The following is a 20950-nucleotide window of genomic DNA, read 5'->3' as shown; positions in this document are numbered from 1 at the left end:
CTGAGCTTTAACCATACCACGTGGTTAAACTTTTAGACTATCGATACCGACAGAATAATAACAAGTCTTTGATATTAATTACTAGTCTGCAGCTAGAAATTCGGTATCATTGAACGCAAAGACCGACGAAACATCCATTCTATAACGACATGAACGGATGTCGCTTTGAAAGATCCATTCTAACCGAGAGAGAGAGAGAACGCGGACAAAAACTCTCCAACAGGACAAAAACTCTCCAACAAGGATCCCGACGACACACTGAGCGTAAATATATATATTGATTGCAATTGTTTCCGAATGAGTGAGCGTTCATGTGCAAAGGATAGCATATTAATTGTTAATATTTATCAACTCTGTTGTGCCTCCTCAGCTGCCCTGTATTACCCTTTGTTTAACAAGGCGCCATGCCGGTTTAGCCCACTAGGGCACATTACTCTACCATTTCTTTGTAACAATAACTGTTTGTATGCTTTCTGTGAATTACTTAGTTTAGTAAATAAATGATTTTAAGACAATTTATGTGTGGATGACTTAGTGAAGACTGGGTTCGTGAAGATAACAACGATTTACGACGTTTGGAATGAGACTGGAGCGAGGTAAAATACACCATTTAAACCAGAAGATAATTGGTCAGATACTATAATATAATATAATATATAATGTTATAATATAGGAAAGTTATATTAGGAAAATTATAACTTGGTAATCTGAATATTTTCCTTGGTGCCCCGATCTCCTAGTTAATTACAGTTAAACGATTAATCAGTTTAATCGCGTAATAATACTTACAGGGAGTTATTTGATAAACCTGTCTTCAGTTTTAATGGTGCCCAAAGACACGACAGGGGCCTAGCCTCCACCAAACTGTACAGTTGGCACTATGCATTGAGGCAGGTAGCGTTCTCCTGGCATCTGCTAAACCCAGATTCGTCCATCGGACTGCCAGATGGTGAAGCGTGATTCATCACTCCTGAGTCCAATGGAGGCGAGCTTTACACCACTCCAGCCGGTGCTTGGCATTGCACATGGCGATCTTAGTCTATGAGCTGTTGTTGCTCATAGACTTTCCACTTCACAATAGCAGCACTTACAGTTGACCGGGGCAGCTCTAGCAGGGCAGAAATTCCACAAACTGGCTTGTTGGAAAGGTGGCATCCTATGACAATGCCACATTGAATGTCACTGAGCTCTCTGGTAATGCCATTCTACTGCCAATGTTTGTCTATGGAGATTGCATGGCTTTGTGCTTGATTTTATACATCTGTCAGCAACGGTGTGGCTGAAATAGGCAAATCCACTTTTTTGAAGGGGTGTCTACATACTTTTGTATATCTAGTGTATTTGTGAAGTAGGTATTAACTAATATAATTCATGATCCATTTTTAATCCATAATTGTGTGTGTGTGTGTAATATTTTGTTAACTAATATAATCCATTAGTTATACGTTAACTGCAGTTCAGTAAAACATGAACTACAGTGCAATAGTGCAACTTAATGTTAAGTGTTATCCACCCAGCTTTATATCCTATTATATCCTATTCTGTTGCTGACAGTAGCATGAAACCATGAAAACAATACCTTCCTTTTCTTCTGGCTAGTCTTTCCTCCCTAGCAACTGGATCTACGTTAATCTTTTGTCTGTGCCGTGCAGCCCTCTCCTTATTAGACAACGGCATCTACAGTATAAAGATAACGTGCCTTGAAATACCTTAAAATACCATGAAATTGTTTAAAATTATAATATTATTGTGCAGAGGATTTATCACAGCATTATCTTAATTGATATAAAGTTGCTGCCAAATATATTGGCATCTTTGCACTTTTCTTAAATAATTCCCTATTTCTTCTGAAATAAGTTGAAAACAACTTTTGGTATCCACACCTTGTTATTGGATTTTAAACATTGTAGAACAACTTGTTGTTGTGTGACTTCTATTTTTTTAGCTTGTTTCTTACCATATCAAAAGAAATTGCAAGCTGGCCTTTTCAACCTCCTGTAATATATTTCTAGAGTTAAACTATAGCCCTGACAATAATGTATTTTCCCTTAGTACTTCCTGCTCCAGACCAGCTGAATGTTGATTCCGTGGAGACCACATCAGCTGCTGTTAGCTGGAGCCAGCCACCAGGATTGAACCAAACCAAACATCATTACCAGATCTCCTACCGCTGTCCAGGGACAGAACGACACATCACTACCACGTCTTCACACAGCATCACTCTCTCTGGCCTGAAACCTGGTACTGAATACTCAGTCACTGTCTGCACTGTGCTGGAAAATGGAAAGCAAAGTCAACTGGTGTTAACAACATTCACCACAGGTAAGGAAGTACCCTACTTAAGTATTATTTCTGGTGTCAAAGTTAATTAAGCTTTGACTAGTTATCAAAATGACTAATATAAATTAACTAATCATAATGGATGTGTGTCAGCATGGGATATAAAGGTACACAAATATATGATGGTGAATTCCCTAGATCTCATAATGCAGTTTGGTGTTGAAATCCATAAAGGTTGTGCAACACCCTGTTAAAACATGTATTTAGAAATATGATTTACGTAATAATGTGGATGTATAGTTTGTATACGTTATATACATTTAATCAGATTTGTTTTATTTTCATAAACTCTATGTTTTACTAAAGCCTTCACTGTTGGGCACAAGTTGGTTAAATTATTATATACTGTTACTTGAAATATGTTAGGACAGTTTCTGTTCACGTCAAATGAAATCAACTCAAATCAAATGTATTTATATAGCCCTTCGTACATCAGCTGATATCTCAAAGTGCTGTACAGAAACCCAGCCTAAAACCCCAAACAGCAAGCAATGCATGTGAAAGAAGCACAGTGTCTAGGAAAAACTCCCTAGGAAAAACTCCCTAGAAAGGCAAAAACCTAGGAAGAAACCGAGAGGAACCAGGCTATGAGGAGTGGCCAGTCCTCTTCTGGCTGTGCCGGGTGGATATTATAACAGAACATGATCAAGATGTTAAAATGTTCATAAATGACCAGCATGGTCAAATAATAATAATCATAGTAGTTGTCGAGGGTGCAACAAGGGTGTCAAGGGTGTCTGATCGTTAGGGCCAATCAAGATGGACTATGGGTGGTGTGCAGAGGGTTTCACAGGTTTTTCTGTTGTCGCTGAATAAGAGAAGGAAGATGGGAGAGAGATGTTTTTGTGGTCTGGTCCAATAATGCATTTCTTGTTGGACTGCGTATTTGACGAGTACCTTCGTCAGAAAATCACAGGAGTGGACAGTGCATGTCGCCTGATCCGTATGGTAAATGGTGGAAGGAGACAAGCCTATCCATACTATTGTTGTTTGAGGAGACTACCTGAACATGTGAAGCTTGGATATGTGAGGTGTACAGTGAGGGCATTTGTGTCCAAACCATTACATTGTGGGAAAATGGTCACGTGTCAAATGTTTGCAGACAGGAGAAGTATGGTTTTGAAGAATCTGTCAATTGAAACTGTTGCAACTGTGGTGGGGATCATACTCCGGACTTCCTTGCGTGCCCTGTTAGGGTGAAGGAGGCCGAGGTGTCAAAGGTCAGGGATGTGCAGCAGATTTGCTATGTGGAGTCAAAGGGGTAAGAGGTAACCATGTTACAATATGTCGGAGGATGCAATGCAACCAGTTGATAGTGTATTAAAACCTGTTGGGGATAGGGGGCAGTATTTGCACGGCTGGATAAAAAACGTACCCAATTTAATCTGGTTACTACACCTGCCCAGTAACGAGAATATGCATATAATTATTGGCTTTGGATAGAAAACACCCTAAAGTTTCTAAAACTGTTTGAATGATGTCTGTGAGTATAACAGAACTCCTATGGCAGGCCAAAACCTGAGAAGATTTCAAGCAGGAAGTGGCCTGTCTGAGAAGTAGTGTTTCATCTTGGCTCTTTTTATTGAAGACTCAGGATCTGTGCAATAACGTGACACTTCCTACGTCTTCCATAGGGTCTCAGAGCCCGGGAAAACGTTGAACGATATCGAGGCAGGCTCTGGCTGAAACACTTTATCGCTTTTGGCAAGTGGCCACTCAGAGTACTATGGGCTTAGGCGCGCGCCGCTTCGACCGAATGGTTTCTTTTCCTTTGTCTGTTTATCTAAACGCAGATTCCCGGTCGGAATATTATCGCTTTTTATGAGAAAAATGGCATAAAAATTGATTTTAAACAGCGGTTGACATGCTTCGAAGTACGGTAATGGAATATTTAGAATTCTTTTGTCACGAATTGCGCCATGCTCGTCACCCTTATTTAGCCTTTAGGATAGTGTCTAGAACGCACGAACAAAACGCCGCTGTTTGGATATAACGATGGATTATTTTGGACCAAACCAACATTTGTTATTGAAGTAGAAGTCCTGGGAGTGCATTCTGACGAAGACAACAAAGGTAAGAACATTTTTCTTATAGTAAATCTGACTTTGATGAGTGCTAAACCTGCTGGGTGTCTAAATAGCTAGCCCTGTGATGCCGGGCTATCTACTGAGAATATTGCAAAATGTGCTTTCACCGAAAACCTATTTTAAAATTGGACATATCGAGTGCATAGAGGAGTTCTGTATCTATAATTCTTAAAATAATTGTTATGCTTTTTGTGAAAGTTTATCGTGAGTAATTTAGTAAATTCACCGGCAGTGTTCGGTGGGAATGCTAGTCACATGCTAGTCACATGCTAATGTAAAAAGCTGGTTTTTGATATAAATATGAACTTGATTGAACAAAACATGCATGTATTGTATAACATAATGTCCTAGGGTTGTCATCTGATGAAGATCATCAAAGGTTAGTGCTACATTTAGCTGTGGTTTGGGTTTATGTGACATTATATGCTAGCTTGAAAAATGGGTGTCTGATTATTTCTGGCTGGGTAGTCTGCTGACATAATCTAATGTTTTTATTTCGTTGTAAAGCCTTTTTGAAATCGGACAGTGTGGTTAGATTAACGAGAGTCTTATCTTTAAAATGGTGTAAAATAGTCATATTTTTGAAAAATTGAAGTAATAGCATATCTAAGGATTTGAATAACGCGCCACAGGATTCAACTGGCTGTTGAGTAGGTGGGACGCACACCTAGCCCATAGAGGTTAAGACAATCGAGGGATCTGGATACACTCATTGTGAAGAAAGTGAATTTTGTTGCATTTATAGCCACAGTGATTAATCGTACAGCACAAGTGTCTAAGAAGTCCAAGAAGCTGAACTTCGAAATAGGACTGTTGTCGATAGGAAATGTCACGCCTGTAACGGTCGTCCTATGAAGTGGACCAAAACGCAGCGGAAATATGTACACTCATCTTCTTTTATTAGGACAAAGAAGGAAAACCAAAACAAACACACGTATACAAAAACACGGCAACAGTGCCTTGTCCAGAACTTCCGGCAACAGTGCCTCGTCCAGAGTGTCCGGCAACAGTGCCTCGTCCAGAGTGTCCGGCGATAGTGCCCCGTAGAGAGACGGCCCACAGTCCGGAACCAAGAGAGACGGCCCACTGTCTGGAACCTAGAGAGACGGCCCACTGTCCGGAACCGAGTGAGACGGCCTACAGTCCGAACCGAGTGAGACGGCCTACAGTCCGGAACCGAGTGAGACGGCCCACAGTCCGGAACCGAGTGAGACGGCCCACTGTTCGGAACCGAGTGAGACGGCCTACAGTCCGGAACCGAGTGAGACGGCCTACAGTCCGGAACCGAGTGAGACGGCCCACAGTCCGGAACCGAGTGAGACGGCCCACAGTCCGGAACCGAGTGAGACGGCCTACAGTCCGGAACCGAGTGCTCCCAGAGTCGACCTACAGTCCGGAGCTCCCAGAGTCGCCCTACAGTCCGGAGCTCCCAGAGTCACCCTACAGTCCGGAGCTCCCAGAGTCGCCCTACAGTCCGGAGCTCCCAGAGTCGCCCTACAGTCCGGAGCTCCCAGAGTCGCCCTACAGTCCAGAGCTCCCAGAGTCACCCTACAGTCCTGAGCCTTCAGCTACGCTCTACAGTCCTGAGCCTTCAGCTACGCTCTACAGCCCTGAGCCTTCAGCTACGCTCTACAGCCCTGAGCCTTCAGCTACGCTCTACAGCCCTGAGCCTTCAGCTACGCTCTTCAGCCCTGAGCCTTCAGCTACGCTCATCAGCCCGAGGTCTCCAGCTATGCTCATCAGCCCGAGGTCTCCAGCGACGAATCATAGCCCTGAGCATTCAGCGGGGGTGGACAGGTTAGGTGGGAGAAGTAGACCTGAGCCTGAGCCACCTCAATATAGGTGGGTTGGGGAAGGGGGGGGGGGTTGTAGCACGGGAACCGTCGGTGACGGCAGCCACCCTCCCTTTAGTTTGGGGGGATTTATTTTGTAGATGGTTTTTTTTGTGCGGTGCATCCGGGGTCTGCACTTTTGGGGGGGGTACTGTCACGTCCTGACCAGTAAAGGGCCTATTTGTTATTGTAGTTTGGTCAGGACGTGGCAGAGGGTATTTGTTTTTCATGGTTTTGTGTATATGTTTATAGAGGGTTAGTTTGTGTAGAGTGTTTCTGGGGTTTATTGGTGTATGTGTCGATATAGAGGGTGTATTTGATTTAAGTGGTTCGGGGTGTGTATGTATGTAGAGGGGTGTTTGATTTATGTGTTCCGGGGTGTTGGGTATGTTCTTGTGTTTGTATTTCTAGAGGGCTGTTCTAGTTTTGTATTTCTGTGTTGGCCTGGTATGGCTCTCTATCACAAACAGCTGTACATCGTTGTTGCTGATTGAGAGTCACATTTAGGGAGCTTGTTTTCATGCCTTATAGCTTCATGCCTTACCCCCTCAAATACCCCCTCTGTTAATCGTCGTTGTGTTTTTGTATACGTGTTTGTTTTGGTTTTCCTTCTTTGTCCTATTAAAAGAAGATGAGTGTACATATTCCCGCTGCGTTTTGGTCCTCTCCTTACGACAACCGTTACAACGCCTTCACAGGAGTCTTTTGAGCCTGTGTAGGGGCATGATTAGAATTCATTATTTCACAGAAAAGCAGGTTGATTTTGTTTAGTAAATTATTATTTCTTTCTATTTTTTGATAGTTTGTATGATATTCGATTTATTTTTACCCACGTGATTTCCTTTTTTAGGGGAATTGTTATTCACCCCCACAGTAGGTGGCAGAATGCACATGAAATTGTTGCAAACTACATTATGCCATAGAAGAAGAAGAAGATGCTCATGTGAAGTGGGAAGACGTTTTGTGTACTAAACATAGTTTTTTCCTCGAATTGGGTTTAACTGCACTCTACTTTACTCACCTTAACAAAATAAGATTTATAGTTTCATATTTTAGCGAGAGAATCATCTCAATTCGCTTGCTGCTTGGCTGGATTAACAAAGGTTCCAGATGCTTCGGCAGCTAGTTTGGGTTTGTCGGATCGGGAGCTGAAGAAGACGGTTTGGTCTGAGAGAATTTGAGGGCTTCGTTGAATTGGATTATAAATAGGTCACAGCCTTGGAACTGTTGGTTTCAACGGGTTTCTGTGAAACCATGATTAACTGCTTAGCTCCAACGGCGCCCGATCGAACATTTTCAGTTTAGCACCCGGGTTTAGGTTTAGTCTGTTTTAAAATTGTATGGTGTCGTTTATTGCAGATTGAATGAAAGTGTATCATTCATTATTTTCTATATAACCATTCTATCTGTAGGTAGGAACCCTGGTCTCTGGTTTTTCCCTAGTAAGTTAAGTCATACCAGGTTTATTATATACTGAGTGTCCGTTTCACCATACTTACTGGATTGATTTATCTGAGCCTGTGGTGAGAGGGTTACAGTTGTTTATAAAACAGGATCTGAATTCATGCTTTCTTCCATTCCTGTGAGTCATTATGTCAAGGAGTTATTCTGCCTCTGCTTGCTTTAACTTTATCAGTAGTACAGTGTTAAACACTTTGTTATTGTGGTGAGGATTTATAATTACATTATTTTAATTTATATAAATTAATGAATATAGCAGAAAATCTTCATTCTTGTTACAACAGAAGCTGTTTTGTAATGTATGTGACTTCTGTTTTTAGTTTACTTCTGCCCACATCAAAAGGAATGTTCTACTTTGACTACTTTTCCTCCTGTAATTTATTTCTGGAGTAAAACTGTAGCTGCACTACCAATAATATATTTTCCCTTAGTACCCTCTGTTCCAGACCAGATGACTGTTGACTCAGTGGACTCCACATCAGCTGCTGTTAGCTGGAGCCAGCCACCAGGATTGGACCAAACCCAACATCATTACCAGATCTCCTACCACTGTCCAGGGACAGAACCACACATCACTACCACGTCTTCACAAGGCATCACTCTCTCTGACCTGCAATGTGGTACTCAGTACTCTGTCACTGTCTGCACTGTGCTGAAGAATGGAAAGAAAAGTAAACTGGTGTCAACAACCCTCACCACAGGTAAGTACCCTGCTTTAATTATTATAATAACTAGACAACTGTCACGCTTGTCGTTGGTGGAAATGGAAGACCAAAACGCAGCAGGTACGTGAATGCTCATCTTGATTTTTAATTACTCTCAAAATGAACATACAAAATAACAAACACGAAAAACGAATGAACGACAATAACAGTCTGACTAGGCACACGGCTAAGCACAGAACAATCACCCACAAATAACACATACAAACACACCCTAATATATGGGACTCTCAATCAAAGGCAGATAGACAACACCTGCCTTCAACTGAGAGTCCCAACCCCAATCAACCAAACATAGAAACACACACACTAGACTAACCATAGAATTAACTAAACATAAACCAAAACCCGGAAATACTAAATCAAACACCCTTTACACAAACACACCACCCCGAACCACATAAAACAAATACCCCCTGCCACGCCCTGACCAACTACAAAACAATTAACCTTATATACTGGCCAGGACGTGACAGTACCCCCCCTTAAAGGTGCTACCCCAGAAGCACCTTAACAAAAAATAACCCCAAGCAACAAAAAAGTCCCCTTTTCTAAAGGGAGGGAAGGGAGGGTGGCTGCCGTCAACGACGGCACTGTGCTACACCCCCCCTCCCCAACCCACCTATTTCTGGAGGTGGCTCTGGTTCCGGCCGTTCCAGGCTGTCGGGCCACTCTGGCATCGCCGAGGGGCAGTCGGGCCAGTCTGGCATCGCCGGGGGCAGTCGGGGCAGTCTGGCAGTTCAGGACAGTCTGGGCAGTCTGGCAACTCGGGACAGTCTGGGCAGTCTGGCAACTCGGGACAGTCTGGGCAGTCTGGCAACTCGGGACAGTCTGGGCAGTCTGGCAACTCGAGACAGTCTGGGCAGTCTGGCAACTCGGGACAGTCTGGGCAGTCTGGCACCTCGGGACAGTCTGGGCAGTCTGGCCACTCCGGCAGTTCAGGGCAGTCTGGCCACTCCGGCAGTTCAGGGCAGTCTGGCCACTCCGGCAGTTCAGGGCAGTCTGGCCACTCCGGCAGTTCAGGGCAGTCTGGCCACTCCGGCAGTTCAGCGCAGTCTGGCCACTCCGGCAGTTCAGCGCAGTCTGGCCACTCCGGCAGTTCAGCGCAGTCTGGCCACTCCGGCAGTTCAGCGCAGTCTGGCCACTCCGGCGACTGTTGACTGGCGGGCAGCTCCGACGACTGTTGACTGGCGGGCAGCTCTGACGACTGTTGACTGGCGAGGCTGGGTTTACGCACTTGCAGTTTAGTGCGGGGAGCGGGAACAGGACGAGTCGGACTGGGTGGACGCACTTCCGGGTCCGCACGAGAGACAGGAGCTGGAAACCCAGGGCTATGGAGGCGCACAGCCGGTCTAGATCTTACCTCCTGCACAACCCGCCTTGGCTGGATGGAACTAGTAGCCCTGTACGAGCGGGGTGCTCATACAGGGCAGACTGGGCTGTGCAGGGGCCTGATGGTAGCCGTGCGTAGAGCGGGAGTTGGGTAGCCTGGTCCTCGGAGGCGCACCGGCGACCAGATGCGCTGCGCAGGCATCCTCCTACCAGGCTGGATGCCCGCCCTAGCACGGCACCTGCGAGGGGCTGGAATAACTCGCACCGGACTGTGCGTGCGTATGGGTGAGATAGTGCGCTCCTCAGCGAAACATAACGCTCTCCACCCCATACGCTCCTCCATATAACCACGGGTAGCTGGCTTCCGGCTCTTCCTTCGCCTAGCCAAACTACCCGTGTGCCCCCCCAAAAAATTATTGGGGGTGCCTCTCGTGCTTCTCCTTCAGCGCGTCCACTCTGGCCTCGTACCACCGCCTCTCTGCCTTGGCTGCCTCAATTTCCCACTGCGGGCGGCGATAATCCCCAGCCTGATGCCAGGGTCCGGCCCCGTCCAGAACTTCCTCCCAAGTCCACTTCTCCCGCCAGTCCAACTCGAACTCCGTCTGCTCCTTCCTCTGCTGCTTGGTCCTTTGGTGGTGGGTGATTCTGTCACGCTTGTCGTTGGTGGAAATGGAAGACCAAACGCGCAGGTACGTGAATGCTCATCTTGATTTTTAATTACTCTCAAAATGAACATACAAAATAACAAACACGAAAAGCAACGAACGACAATAGCCGTGTGCCTAGTCAGACTCTTATTGTCGTTCGTTCGTTTTCGTGTTTGTTATTTTGTATGTTCATTTTGAGAGTAATTAAAAATCAAGATGAGCATTCACGTACCTGCTGCGCTTTTGGTCCTCTTCTCTCCAGTACGACATTTTCAAGGATGAGTACGACTTATTCTATGACAACAACATACTTATTTATTTTAACTAATCATAATGAATGTATCAGCATGGGATGTAAAGGTACAGTATCTTCCCTGGTGTGAAATATATGATGGTGAATTCCCCAGATCTCATCATGCAGTTTGATGCTTAAATCATTAAACCTTTTTCATAATATTTCAATTACTGCTTGCTCCCAATTCCTGTGAGTCATTATGTCAAGCTGTGGATCTGCCTCTGCTTGCTCTAACTTTATCAGTAGTACAGTGTAAAACACTTGTTATTATGGAGAGGATTTATAATCACACCATTCTTTTCTTTTATATTAAAAAAAATTGGTGTGGCGGCAACAATTTAGCAGCGACGCAGCACCATACAGCAGAAACCCCTAAACTTCTGTTGTGACTCCTGTTTTTATTTCCTCCCATATCTAAAGGAATTGCAAGCAGCCTTTTCTAATTTTCGACTACTATTCTACTTATCTTCCGGTTGTTTATTTCTGGAGTTAAACTGTAACCCTGACAATAATGTATTTTCCCTTAGTACTTCCTGCTCCAGACCAGCTGACTGTTGACTCAGTGGACACCACATCAGCTGCTGTTAGCTGGAGCCAGCCACCAGGATTGGACCAAACCCAACATCATTACCAGATCTCCTACCACTGTCCAGGGACAGAACCACACATCACTACCACATCTTCACACAGCAACACTCTCTCTGACCTGCAAGGTGGTACTCAGTACTCTGTCACTGTCTGCACTGTGCTGGAAAATGGAAAGAAAAGTCAACTGGTGTCAACAACCCTCACCACAAGTAAGGCAGTACCCTACTTAATTATTATGTCTGGTGTAAAACTTTGACTAGTTATCAAAAAGACTAATGTAAATTAACAAATCATAATGGATGTGTCAGTTTTACATTCCCAAAACACAAACACAATGTCATCGCTCCCAGAAAAGGGAACTAACAAAGATAATCACTTCAACAACAAAATACAGAAAGGGTTTCAAAAAGGGTTCTGAAAGACACCATGGGGGTTCCCACTGAAAGATGGCAAAGCCACTAGTAAGGGGTTCTGAAAGACACCATGGGGGTTCCCACTGAAAGATGGCAAAGCCACTAGTAAGGGGTTCTGAAAGACACCATGGGGGTTCCCACTGAAAGATGGCAAAGCCACTAGTAAGGGGTTCTAAAGACACCATGGGGGTTCCCACTGAAAGATGGCAAAGCCACTAGTAAGGGGTTCTGAAAGACACCATGGGGGTTCCCACTGAAAGATGGCAAAGCCACTAGTAAGGGGTTCTAAAGACACCATGGGGGTTCCCACTGAAAGATGGCAAAGCCACTAGTAAGGGGTTCTGAAAGACACCATGGGGGTTCCCACTGAAAGATGGCAAAGCCACTAGTAAGGGGTTCTAAAGACACCATGGGGGTTCCCACTGAAAGATGGCAAAGCCACTAGTAAGGGGTTCTAAAGACACCATGGGGGTTCCCACTGAAAGATGGCAAAGCCACTAGTAAGGGGGTTCTAAAGACGACATGGGGGTTCCCACTGAAAGATGGCAAAGCCACTAGTAAGGGGTTCTAAAGACACCATGGGGGTTCCCACTGAAAGATGGCAAAGCCACTAGTAAGGGGTTCTAAAGACACCATGGGGGTTCCCACTGAAAGATGGCAAAGCCACTAGTAAGGGGTTCTAAAGACACCATGGGGGTTCCCACTGAAAGATGGCAAAGCCACTAGTAAGGGCTTCTGAAAGACACCATGGGGGTTCCCACTGAAAGATGGCAAAGCCACTAGTTAGGGGTTCTAAAGACACCATGGGGGTTCCCACTGAAAGATGGCAAAGCCACTAGTAAGGGGTTCTGAAAGACACCATGGGGGTTCCCACTGAAAGATGGCAAAGCCACTAGTTAGGGGTTCTAAAGACACCATGGGGGGTTCCCACTGAAAGATGGCAAAGCCACTAGTAAGGGGTTCTAAAGACACCCACCATGGATGCCCACTAAGGTTTACCTCTGAAATGACAAACTAAAAGAAAAACCTACACCAACTCAGGATCTGGAGTAAAAGGAAATGGAGCTAAATAAACAGGAGTTTCTGTCTAAATGCCATGACAACCCTAAAATGAGGTGTAGGTCTCCCAACATCCCTCCATCTGATGCACTGGACCAGCAGCTCTTAAATACCAGCAGGACCAGCAGCTCTTAAATACCAGCAGGACCAGCAGCTCTTAAATACCAGCAGGACCAGCAGCTCTTAAATAACAGCAGGACCAGCAGCTCTTAAATACCAGCAGGACCAGCGGCTCTTAAATACCAGCAGGGCCAGCAGCTCTTAAATAACAGCAGGACCAGCAGCTCTTAAATAACAGCAGGACCAGCGGCTCTTAAATAACAGCAGGACCAGTAGCTCTTAAATAACAGCAGGACCAGCGGCTCTTAAATAACAGTAGGACCAGTAGCTCTTAAATAACAGCAGGACCAGCAGCTCTTAAATAACAGCAGGACCAGTAGCTCTTAAATACCAGCAGGACCAGCAGCTCTTAAATAACAGCAGGACCAGCGGCTCTTAAATAACAGCAGGACCAGTAGCTCTTAAATAACAGTAGGACCAGTAGCTCTTAAATACCAGCAGGACCAGCGGCTCTTAAATACCAGCTGGAACACATACTGACTAACGAGGTGACTCCAATCAGAGCGCAAAACCTAGTGAACCTCTAAATTGATAGAGGAACCGAAACCCCTAACAGAACCGAAACCCGTAACAGTCCGCATGGGATGTAAAGGTCCAGTATCTTCCACGATGAGAAATATATGATGGTGGTGAATTCCCCAGATCTCATCATGCAGTTTGGTGCTGAAATCATTCAACTTTGTTTATAATACAGTATCTGAATTCTTGCTTTCTTCCATTCCTGTGAGTCATTATATCAAGGAGTTAATCTGCCTCTGCTTGCTTCAACTTTATCAGTACTTCAGTGTTAACTTTGTTGTTGTGGAGAGGATTTAGAATGACAACATTCTTTTAATTTATATTTATTTTTGGTGTGGCGGCAACAATCGTGCAGCGGGACAGCACCGTTACTAAATGAATATAGCAGAAACCCTTCATTTTTGTTACTTTACAAATCCAACTTCTGTTTTGTGACGTCTGTTTTTAGCTTATTTCTTTCCATATCTAAAGGAATTGCAAGCAGCCTTTTCTACTTTATTACTACTATTCTACTTTTCCTCCTGTAGTTTATTTCTGGAGTTAAATTGTAGCACTGATAATAATGTATTTTCCCTTAGTACTTCCTGCTCCAGACCAGCTGACTGTTGACTCAGTGGACTCCACATCAGCTGCTGTTAGCTGGAGCCAGCCACCAGGATTGGACCAAACCCAACATCATTACCAGATCTCCTACCACTGTCCAGGGACAGAACCACACATCACTACCACATCTTCACACAGCATCACTCTCTCTGACCTGCAATGTGGTACTCAGTACTCTGTCACTGTCTGTACTGTGCTGAAAAATGGAAAGCAAAGTAAACTGGTGTCAACAACCCTCACCACAAGTAAGGAATTACTCTACTTAAGTATTGTTTAGTGTTAAAGTTTATTCAATTTTAGTTATCAAAATGACTACCTGCCTCTACCTTACCCCTACCTACAGTACCCTCTGTTAATATTGAGACTACCTGTTGTTACCTTACCCCTACCTACAGTACCCTCTGTTAATATTGAGGCTACCTGTTGTTACCTTACCCCTACCTACAGTACCCTCTGTTATTATTAGACTACCTGTTTTACCTTACCCCTACCTACAGTACCCTCTGTTATTATGAGACTACCTGTTGTTACCTTACCCCTACCTACAGTACCCTCTGTTAATATTAGACTACCTGCTGTTACCTTACCCCTACCTACAGTACCCTCTGTTAATATTGAGGCTACCTGTTGTTACCTTACCCCTACCTACAGTACCCTCTGTTATTATTGAGACTACCTGTTGTTACCTTACCCCTACCTACAGTACCCTCTGTTATTATTGAGACTACCTGTTGTTACCTTACCCCTACCTACAGTACCCTCTGTTATTATTGAGGCTACCTGTTGTTACCTTACCCCTACCTACAGTACCCTCTGTTAATATTGAGACTACCTGCCTCTACCTTACCCCCTACCTACAGTGCCCTCCGTTAATATTGAGGAAACTCAACTTAACTTTGAGCGCTGTAATTCAAATTTTTACATTGCAAACAGTAACAATTCTTTTTCAAGCCAAGAAAGGTAGCGGATCCAAACAAATAGGTTCTGGAATCCATCAGTCCAAAACAGAGGTGCTGTTCCTGTTTCTGTAGGATCCAGCTCAAATAAAACATTGATACAGTAAAACACATGACCAATTATCTGACTTTAATAGCTTGTTATTCAGTACATTTTCAGTGGTGGAAGAGACCCTCCAGTGTTGCTGTAGTGTGTGTTCTACTGGCTGTCATCATAGGTCTGTGGGATTCCTGTAAGTGAAAAAATAAAATAAAAATTTGAAGTCAATGTTTTGACTGTGACACATTTTGATTGACTTTTCCCTTTTACAGATGCAGAAAGAGACCGGTTGCAGAATAGTCTAAATACCAGGACCACTGAGAAAGACCAGTTGCAGAATAGTCTAAATACCTGGACTAAAGAGAGAGACCAGCCACTGAATAGTCTAAATTTCAGGACCACTGAGAGAGACCAGTTACAGAATAGTCTAAATACCAGGACCACTGAGAGAGACCAGTTACAGAATAGTCTAAATACCTGGACCACTGAGAGAGACCAGCTACAGAATAGTCTAAATACCTGGACCACTGAAAGAAACCAGTTGCAGAATAGTCTAAATACCAGGACCACTGAGAGAGACCAGCTACAGAATAGTCTAAATACCAGGACCACTGAGAGAGACCAGCTGCAGAATAGTCTAAATACCAGGACTACAGACAGAGACCAGCTACAGAATAGTCTAAATACCAGGACCACTGAGAGAGACCAGTTGCAGAATAGTCTAAATACCAGGACCACTGAGAGAGACCAGTTACAGAACAGTCTAAATACCAGGACCACTGAGAGAGACCAGTTACAGAATAGTCTAAATACCTGGACTAAAGAGAGAGACAAGTTGAGGAAGAGTCTGAACACTACAACTATGGAGCGTGACCAGCTACAGAAGGAGACAGATAGATTGAACTGTAAGATCAACGGTAAGGACAGCCCCCCCACCGTTTTGGTAGTTGACCTGTTATTGCACACCCAATCATACTCAAGAAGTATTGTCAGCGCTAGCTGTGGCTGTTAGAAACAGTAACAAATTACAGGAACTGTGTTTTGCTGTGGCGCTCAAGACATGCCACAGGAGGTCATCAGAACTACCTACCTAGAACTCCCTCAGATTTTGTTTTGTCAGTCAAGGAAGTTTTATATATATATAATGTAGTTCTACATCTTATCATTCACTGTGGCATCTTTTAGAATTCACCAGTGGCCTTGTGGTTAGTGTCCACCCTGAGATTGGATGTTTGGGAGGTCGATCCCCTACCGAGTCATATGAAAGGCTGTAAAAATGTTACCCAATGAGTGTCTGCTTGGCACTCAGCATTAAGGAGATAAATTAGAGGTAAGGTCCTACGATAGACTAGTGTCCAGCGGGTGTACTTTATAAAAAATAATTTTATTTAAACAGGATCAACTAGGACCAAGGTCTCATTTGCAGTAGAGCCCTGTTTTCAATACAAATAAAAACACACATACAGTGGAAAGAAAAAGTATGTGAACCCTTCAGAATTACATGGCTTCCTGCATAAATTGGTCCTAACATTTGACCTGTTCTTCATCTAGGTCACAACAATAGACAAACACAGTCTGCTTAAACGTTTAACACACAATTATACGTTTTCATGTCTTTATTGAACACCGTGTAAACATTCACAGTGCAGGATGGAAAAAGTATGTGAACCCTTGGATTTAATAACTGATTGACCCTCCTTTGGCAGCAATAACCTCAACCAAACGTTTTCTGTAGTTGCGGATCAGACCTGCACAATGGTCAGGAGGAATTTTGGACCATTCCTCTTTACAAAACTGTTTTAGTTCAGCAATATTCTTGGGATGTCTGGTGTGAACCGCTCAAGGTCATGCCACAGCATCTCAATCAGGTTGAAGTCAGGACTGACTGGGCCACTCTAGAAAACGTATTTTCTTCTGTTGAAGCCTTTCGGTTGTTGATTTACTTCTGTGTTTTGGGTCATTGTCTTGTTGCATCAACTTCTGTTGAGCTTCAATTGGCGGACAGATAGCCTTACATTCTCCTGCAAAATGTTTTGATAAACTTGGGAATTCATTTTTCCGTTGGCGATAGCAAGCTGTCCAGGCCCTGAGGCGATAAAGCAGCCCCAAACCATGATGTTCCCTCCATCATACTTTAAAGTTGGAATGGGGTTTTGATGTTGGTGCTGTGCCTTTTTCTCTACACATAGTGTGTGTTCCTTCCAAACAATTCAACTTTAGTTTAATCTGTCCACAGAATATTTTTGCTGTGGAACATCCAGGTGCACTTTTGCAAACTTCCGACGTGCAGCAATGTTTATTTTTGGACAGCAGTGGCTTCTTCCGTGGTGTCCTCCCATGAACACCATTCTTGTTCAGTGTTTTATGTATCGTAGACTCGTTAACAGAGATGTTAGCATGTTCCAGAGATTTCTGTAAGTCTTTAGCTGACACTTTAGGATTCTTCTTAACCTCATTGAGCATTCTGCTCTGTGCTCTTGCAGTCATCTTTGCAGGATGGCCACTCCTAGGCAGAGTAGCAACAGCACTGAAATTTCTCCATTTATAGACAATTTGTCTTAACGTGGACTGATGAACATCAAGGCTTTTAGAGATACTTTTGTAACCCTTTCCAGCTTTATGCAAGTCAACAATTCTTAATCTTAGGTCTTCTGAGATCTCTTTTGTTCGAGGCATGGTTCACATCAGGCAATGCTTCTTGTGAATAGCAAACTCAAAATTTGTGAGTGTTTTTTTATAGGGCAGGGCAGCTCTAACCAACATCTCCAATCTCATCTCATTGATTGGACTCCAGGTTATCTGACTCCTGAATCCAATTAGCTTTTGGAGAAGTTATTAGCTCAGGAGTTCATATACTTGTTCCAACCAGCACTGTGAATGTTTAAATTATGTATTCAATATCAATACAATAATTTGTGTGTTATTAGTTTAAGCACACTGTGTTTGTCTATTGTTGTGACTTAGATGAAGATCAGATCAAATTTGATGACCAATTTATGTAGACATCCAGGTAATTCCAAAGGTTTTACATACTTTTTCTTGCCACTGTATGCACAACTACACAGACACAATACATATACGCCTTAAGAAAAACAATCACAGTTAACATTTAAAAGATCAGAAATCTATTTTTTGACCATCAATTCTAATAGTTTTTTGTAAATTGTTCCACATGTAAGGGGCATTTTCCGATCTGTGTAGAAACTGGGGGGATCTGAAGTGTAATGTAATTCATTGACCCAGTTTTATAATTAGTAATTCTAGAAGAGACTAGAGATGTCAGATACATTGGAAGTGTTTACTTGTACATCAAGCTGCCTCACACTACAGAAACAGGAGCAGGAGACTAGATCCAATGAGCTGTTCTGGCCTCTCACAAGACAAGGCTCATGCAAAGCTACCTACATATTCAATGTGGGAATAAATAATAGTTGCAAAGTTATGTTTAACTTGAAAATGTCACTGAACAAAAATATAAAAGACAACATGTAAAGTGTTGGTCTCATGAGCTGAAATAAAATATCCCAGAAATGTTACATATGCACAAACAGCTCAAATGTTGTGCACAAATTTGTTTACTTCTCCGTTAGTGAGCATATCTCTTTTGCCAAGATAGTCCATCCACCTGACAGGTGTGGCATAAGAAGCTGATTAAACAGCATGATAATTACACAGGTGCACCTTGTGCTGGGGACAATAAGAGACCACTCTAAAATGTGCAGTTTTGTCTACAACACAATGCCATCAATGTCTCAAGTTGAGGAAGCATGCAATTTTTATGGTGAATCCAATAATGTCGACCCGAGCTGCTGCCAGAGAATTTTATGTTAATTTCTCTACATTAAGCCACCGCCACCTCCAACGTCATTTTAGAGAATTTGGCAGTACGTCCGACTGGCCTCACAACTGCAGACCATGTGTAACCACGCCAGCTCAGGACCTCCACATCTTCACAAATTCACCTGCCACCCGGACAGCTGAGGAAACTATGTGTTTGTACAACTGATGAATTTCTGCACAAACTGTCAGAAATCGTCTCAGGGAAGCTCATCTGCATGTAGCAAGGATCTGTACACATTTCCTGGAAGCTGAAAATGTCCCAGTTCTTCCATGGCCTGAATACTCAGACATGTCACCCATTGAGCATGTCTGGGATGCTCTGGATTGACATGTACAACAGCGTGTTCCAGTTCCCGCCAATATCCATCAAGTTTTCACAGCCATTGAAGTGGAGTGGGACAACATTCCACAGGACACAATCAGGTTGATCAACTCTATGTGAAGGAGATGTGTCACGCTGCATGAGACAAATGGTGGTATTCTGATCCACACCCCTACCTTTAAGACGTTCCGCTAGCGTAACCCCATTCCGCCTTGGGGACCCCTAGCCAACAGCCAATGGGATAGCAGGGCGCGAAATTCAAAACATCAGAAATCTCATAATTCAATTTTCTCAAACATACGACTATTTTGCACCATTTTAAAGATACACTTCTCCTTAATGCAACCACATTGTCCGATTTCAAAAAGGCTTTACAGCGAAAGCAAAGCATTAGATTATGTTAGCACACCACCTAAACAAGAAAAGCCACACAGCCATTTTCCTAGCAAGGAGAGGCGTCACAAAACCCAGAAATACAGCTAAAATTAAGCACTAACCTTTGACGATCTTCATCAGATGACACTCATAGGACATCATGTTACACAATACATGTATGTTTTGTTCGATCAAGTTCATATTTATATCCCAAAAAACCATTTTACATTGGCACGTGATGTTCAGAAAATGTTTGCCTCCCAAAACCTCCGGTGAATGTGCACATTCATTTACAGAAATACTCATCATAAACTTTGACAAAATATATAACAATTATTTAAGAATTATAGATATAATATTCCTTAATGCAACCGCTGTGTCAGATTTTAAAATAGCTTTTCAGCGAAAGCACATTGTTCAATATTCTGAGTACAGAACTCAGCCATCAATGCAAGCTATACAGCTACCCGTCAAGTCATGGCATCAATAAAATTCTAGATTAGTGTTATAAATCTTTCCTTACCTTTGATGATCTTCGGCGGAATACACTCGCAGGACTCCCACTTCCACAAGAAATGTTAATTTGTTTGATAAAGTCCATAATTTATGTCCGTTTTGTTGGCGCATCCAGGACACTATTCCAAAGGCACGATGCGGGAGCGCAATTCAATAGACGAAAAGCTCAAAAGTTCTATTACAGTTTGTAGAAACATGTCAAACGATGTTTACAATCAATCCTTAGGGTGTTTTTAACATAAAAAGTTGATAATATTCCAACCGGACAATAGCGTATTCATTACAGAAGAAAAATAAAAATGCTAGCCAATGCGTGAATGCGCATGAAGTGACTACATGACCTCAGACAGTCCACTGTTTGAACCGGCTGTTATTCCCTGAAAATTCACCATAGAAGCCTCAAACAACTTTCTAAAGACTGTTGACATCTAGTGGAAGCCTTAGGAAGTGCACAATGACCCCACAGACACTGTAGTTTCATAAGCAATGGTTTGAAAGATTACAAGTGTCAGATCTCCCACTTCCTGGTTGGATATTTCTCAGGTTTTGCCTGCCATATGAGTTCTGTTATACACAGACATCATTCAAACAGTTTTAGAAACGTCAGAGTGTTTTCTATCCAAATCTACTAATAATATGCAAATATTTGACACTGGGCCCAAGTATTAGGCAGTTTACTCTGGGCACGCTTTTCATCCGGCCGTGAAAATACTGCCCCCTATACCTTAACAGGTTTTAAGGTGTCTGAGACCAACAGATGCATATCTGTATTCCCAGTCATATGAAATCCATACATTAGGGCCTAATTCATTAATTTAAATTGACTGATTTCCTTATATGAACTGTAACTAAGTCAAATCTTTGAAATGGTTGCATGTTGAAT

General features: G+C 43.1%; 1 protein-coding gene across 7 annotated transcripts in view; it reads left to right on the top strand.

Moving 5' to 3' along the window:
- The window catches only part of LOC123723939 (uncharacterized), a 53098-nt gene that overhangs the window by 18676 nt on the left and 13472 nt on the right, over positions 1-20950 (top strand). For 3 of the 7 annotated variants that reach the window (XM_045712287.1, XM_045712286.1, XM_045712288.1), the window contains 6 exons: positions 2053-2322; positions 8152-8421; positions 11244-11513; positions 13994-14263; positions 15124-15207; positions 15287-15931. In XM_045712287.1, the coding sequence (XP_045568243.1) occupies positions 2053-2322; positions 8152-8421; positions 11244-11513; positions 13994-14263; positions 15124-15207; positions 15287-15931 (1809 nt within the window). The remainder of the gene's footprint in view (positions 1-2052; positions 2323-8151; positions 8422-11243; positions 11514-13993; positions 14264-15123; positions 15208-15286; positions 15932-20950) is intronic. The other 4 variants (XM_045712291.1, XM_045712290.1, XM_045712292.1 and 1 more) reach the window with 4 other exon arrangements.

The sequence above is a fragment of the Salmo salar genome, unplaced genomic scaffold, assembly GCF_905237065.1.
Source record: "Salmo salar unplaced genomic scaffold, Ssal_v3.1, whole genome shotgun sequence".
Taxonomy (NCBI): Eukaryota; Metazoa; Chordata; class Actinopteri; order Salmoniformes; family Salmonidae; genus Salmo; species Salmo salar.
This window is presented reverse-complemented; position numbering and strand designations above follow the sequence as displayed.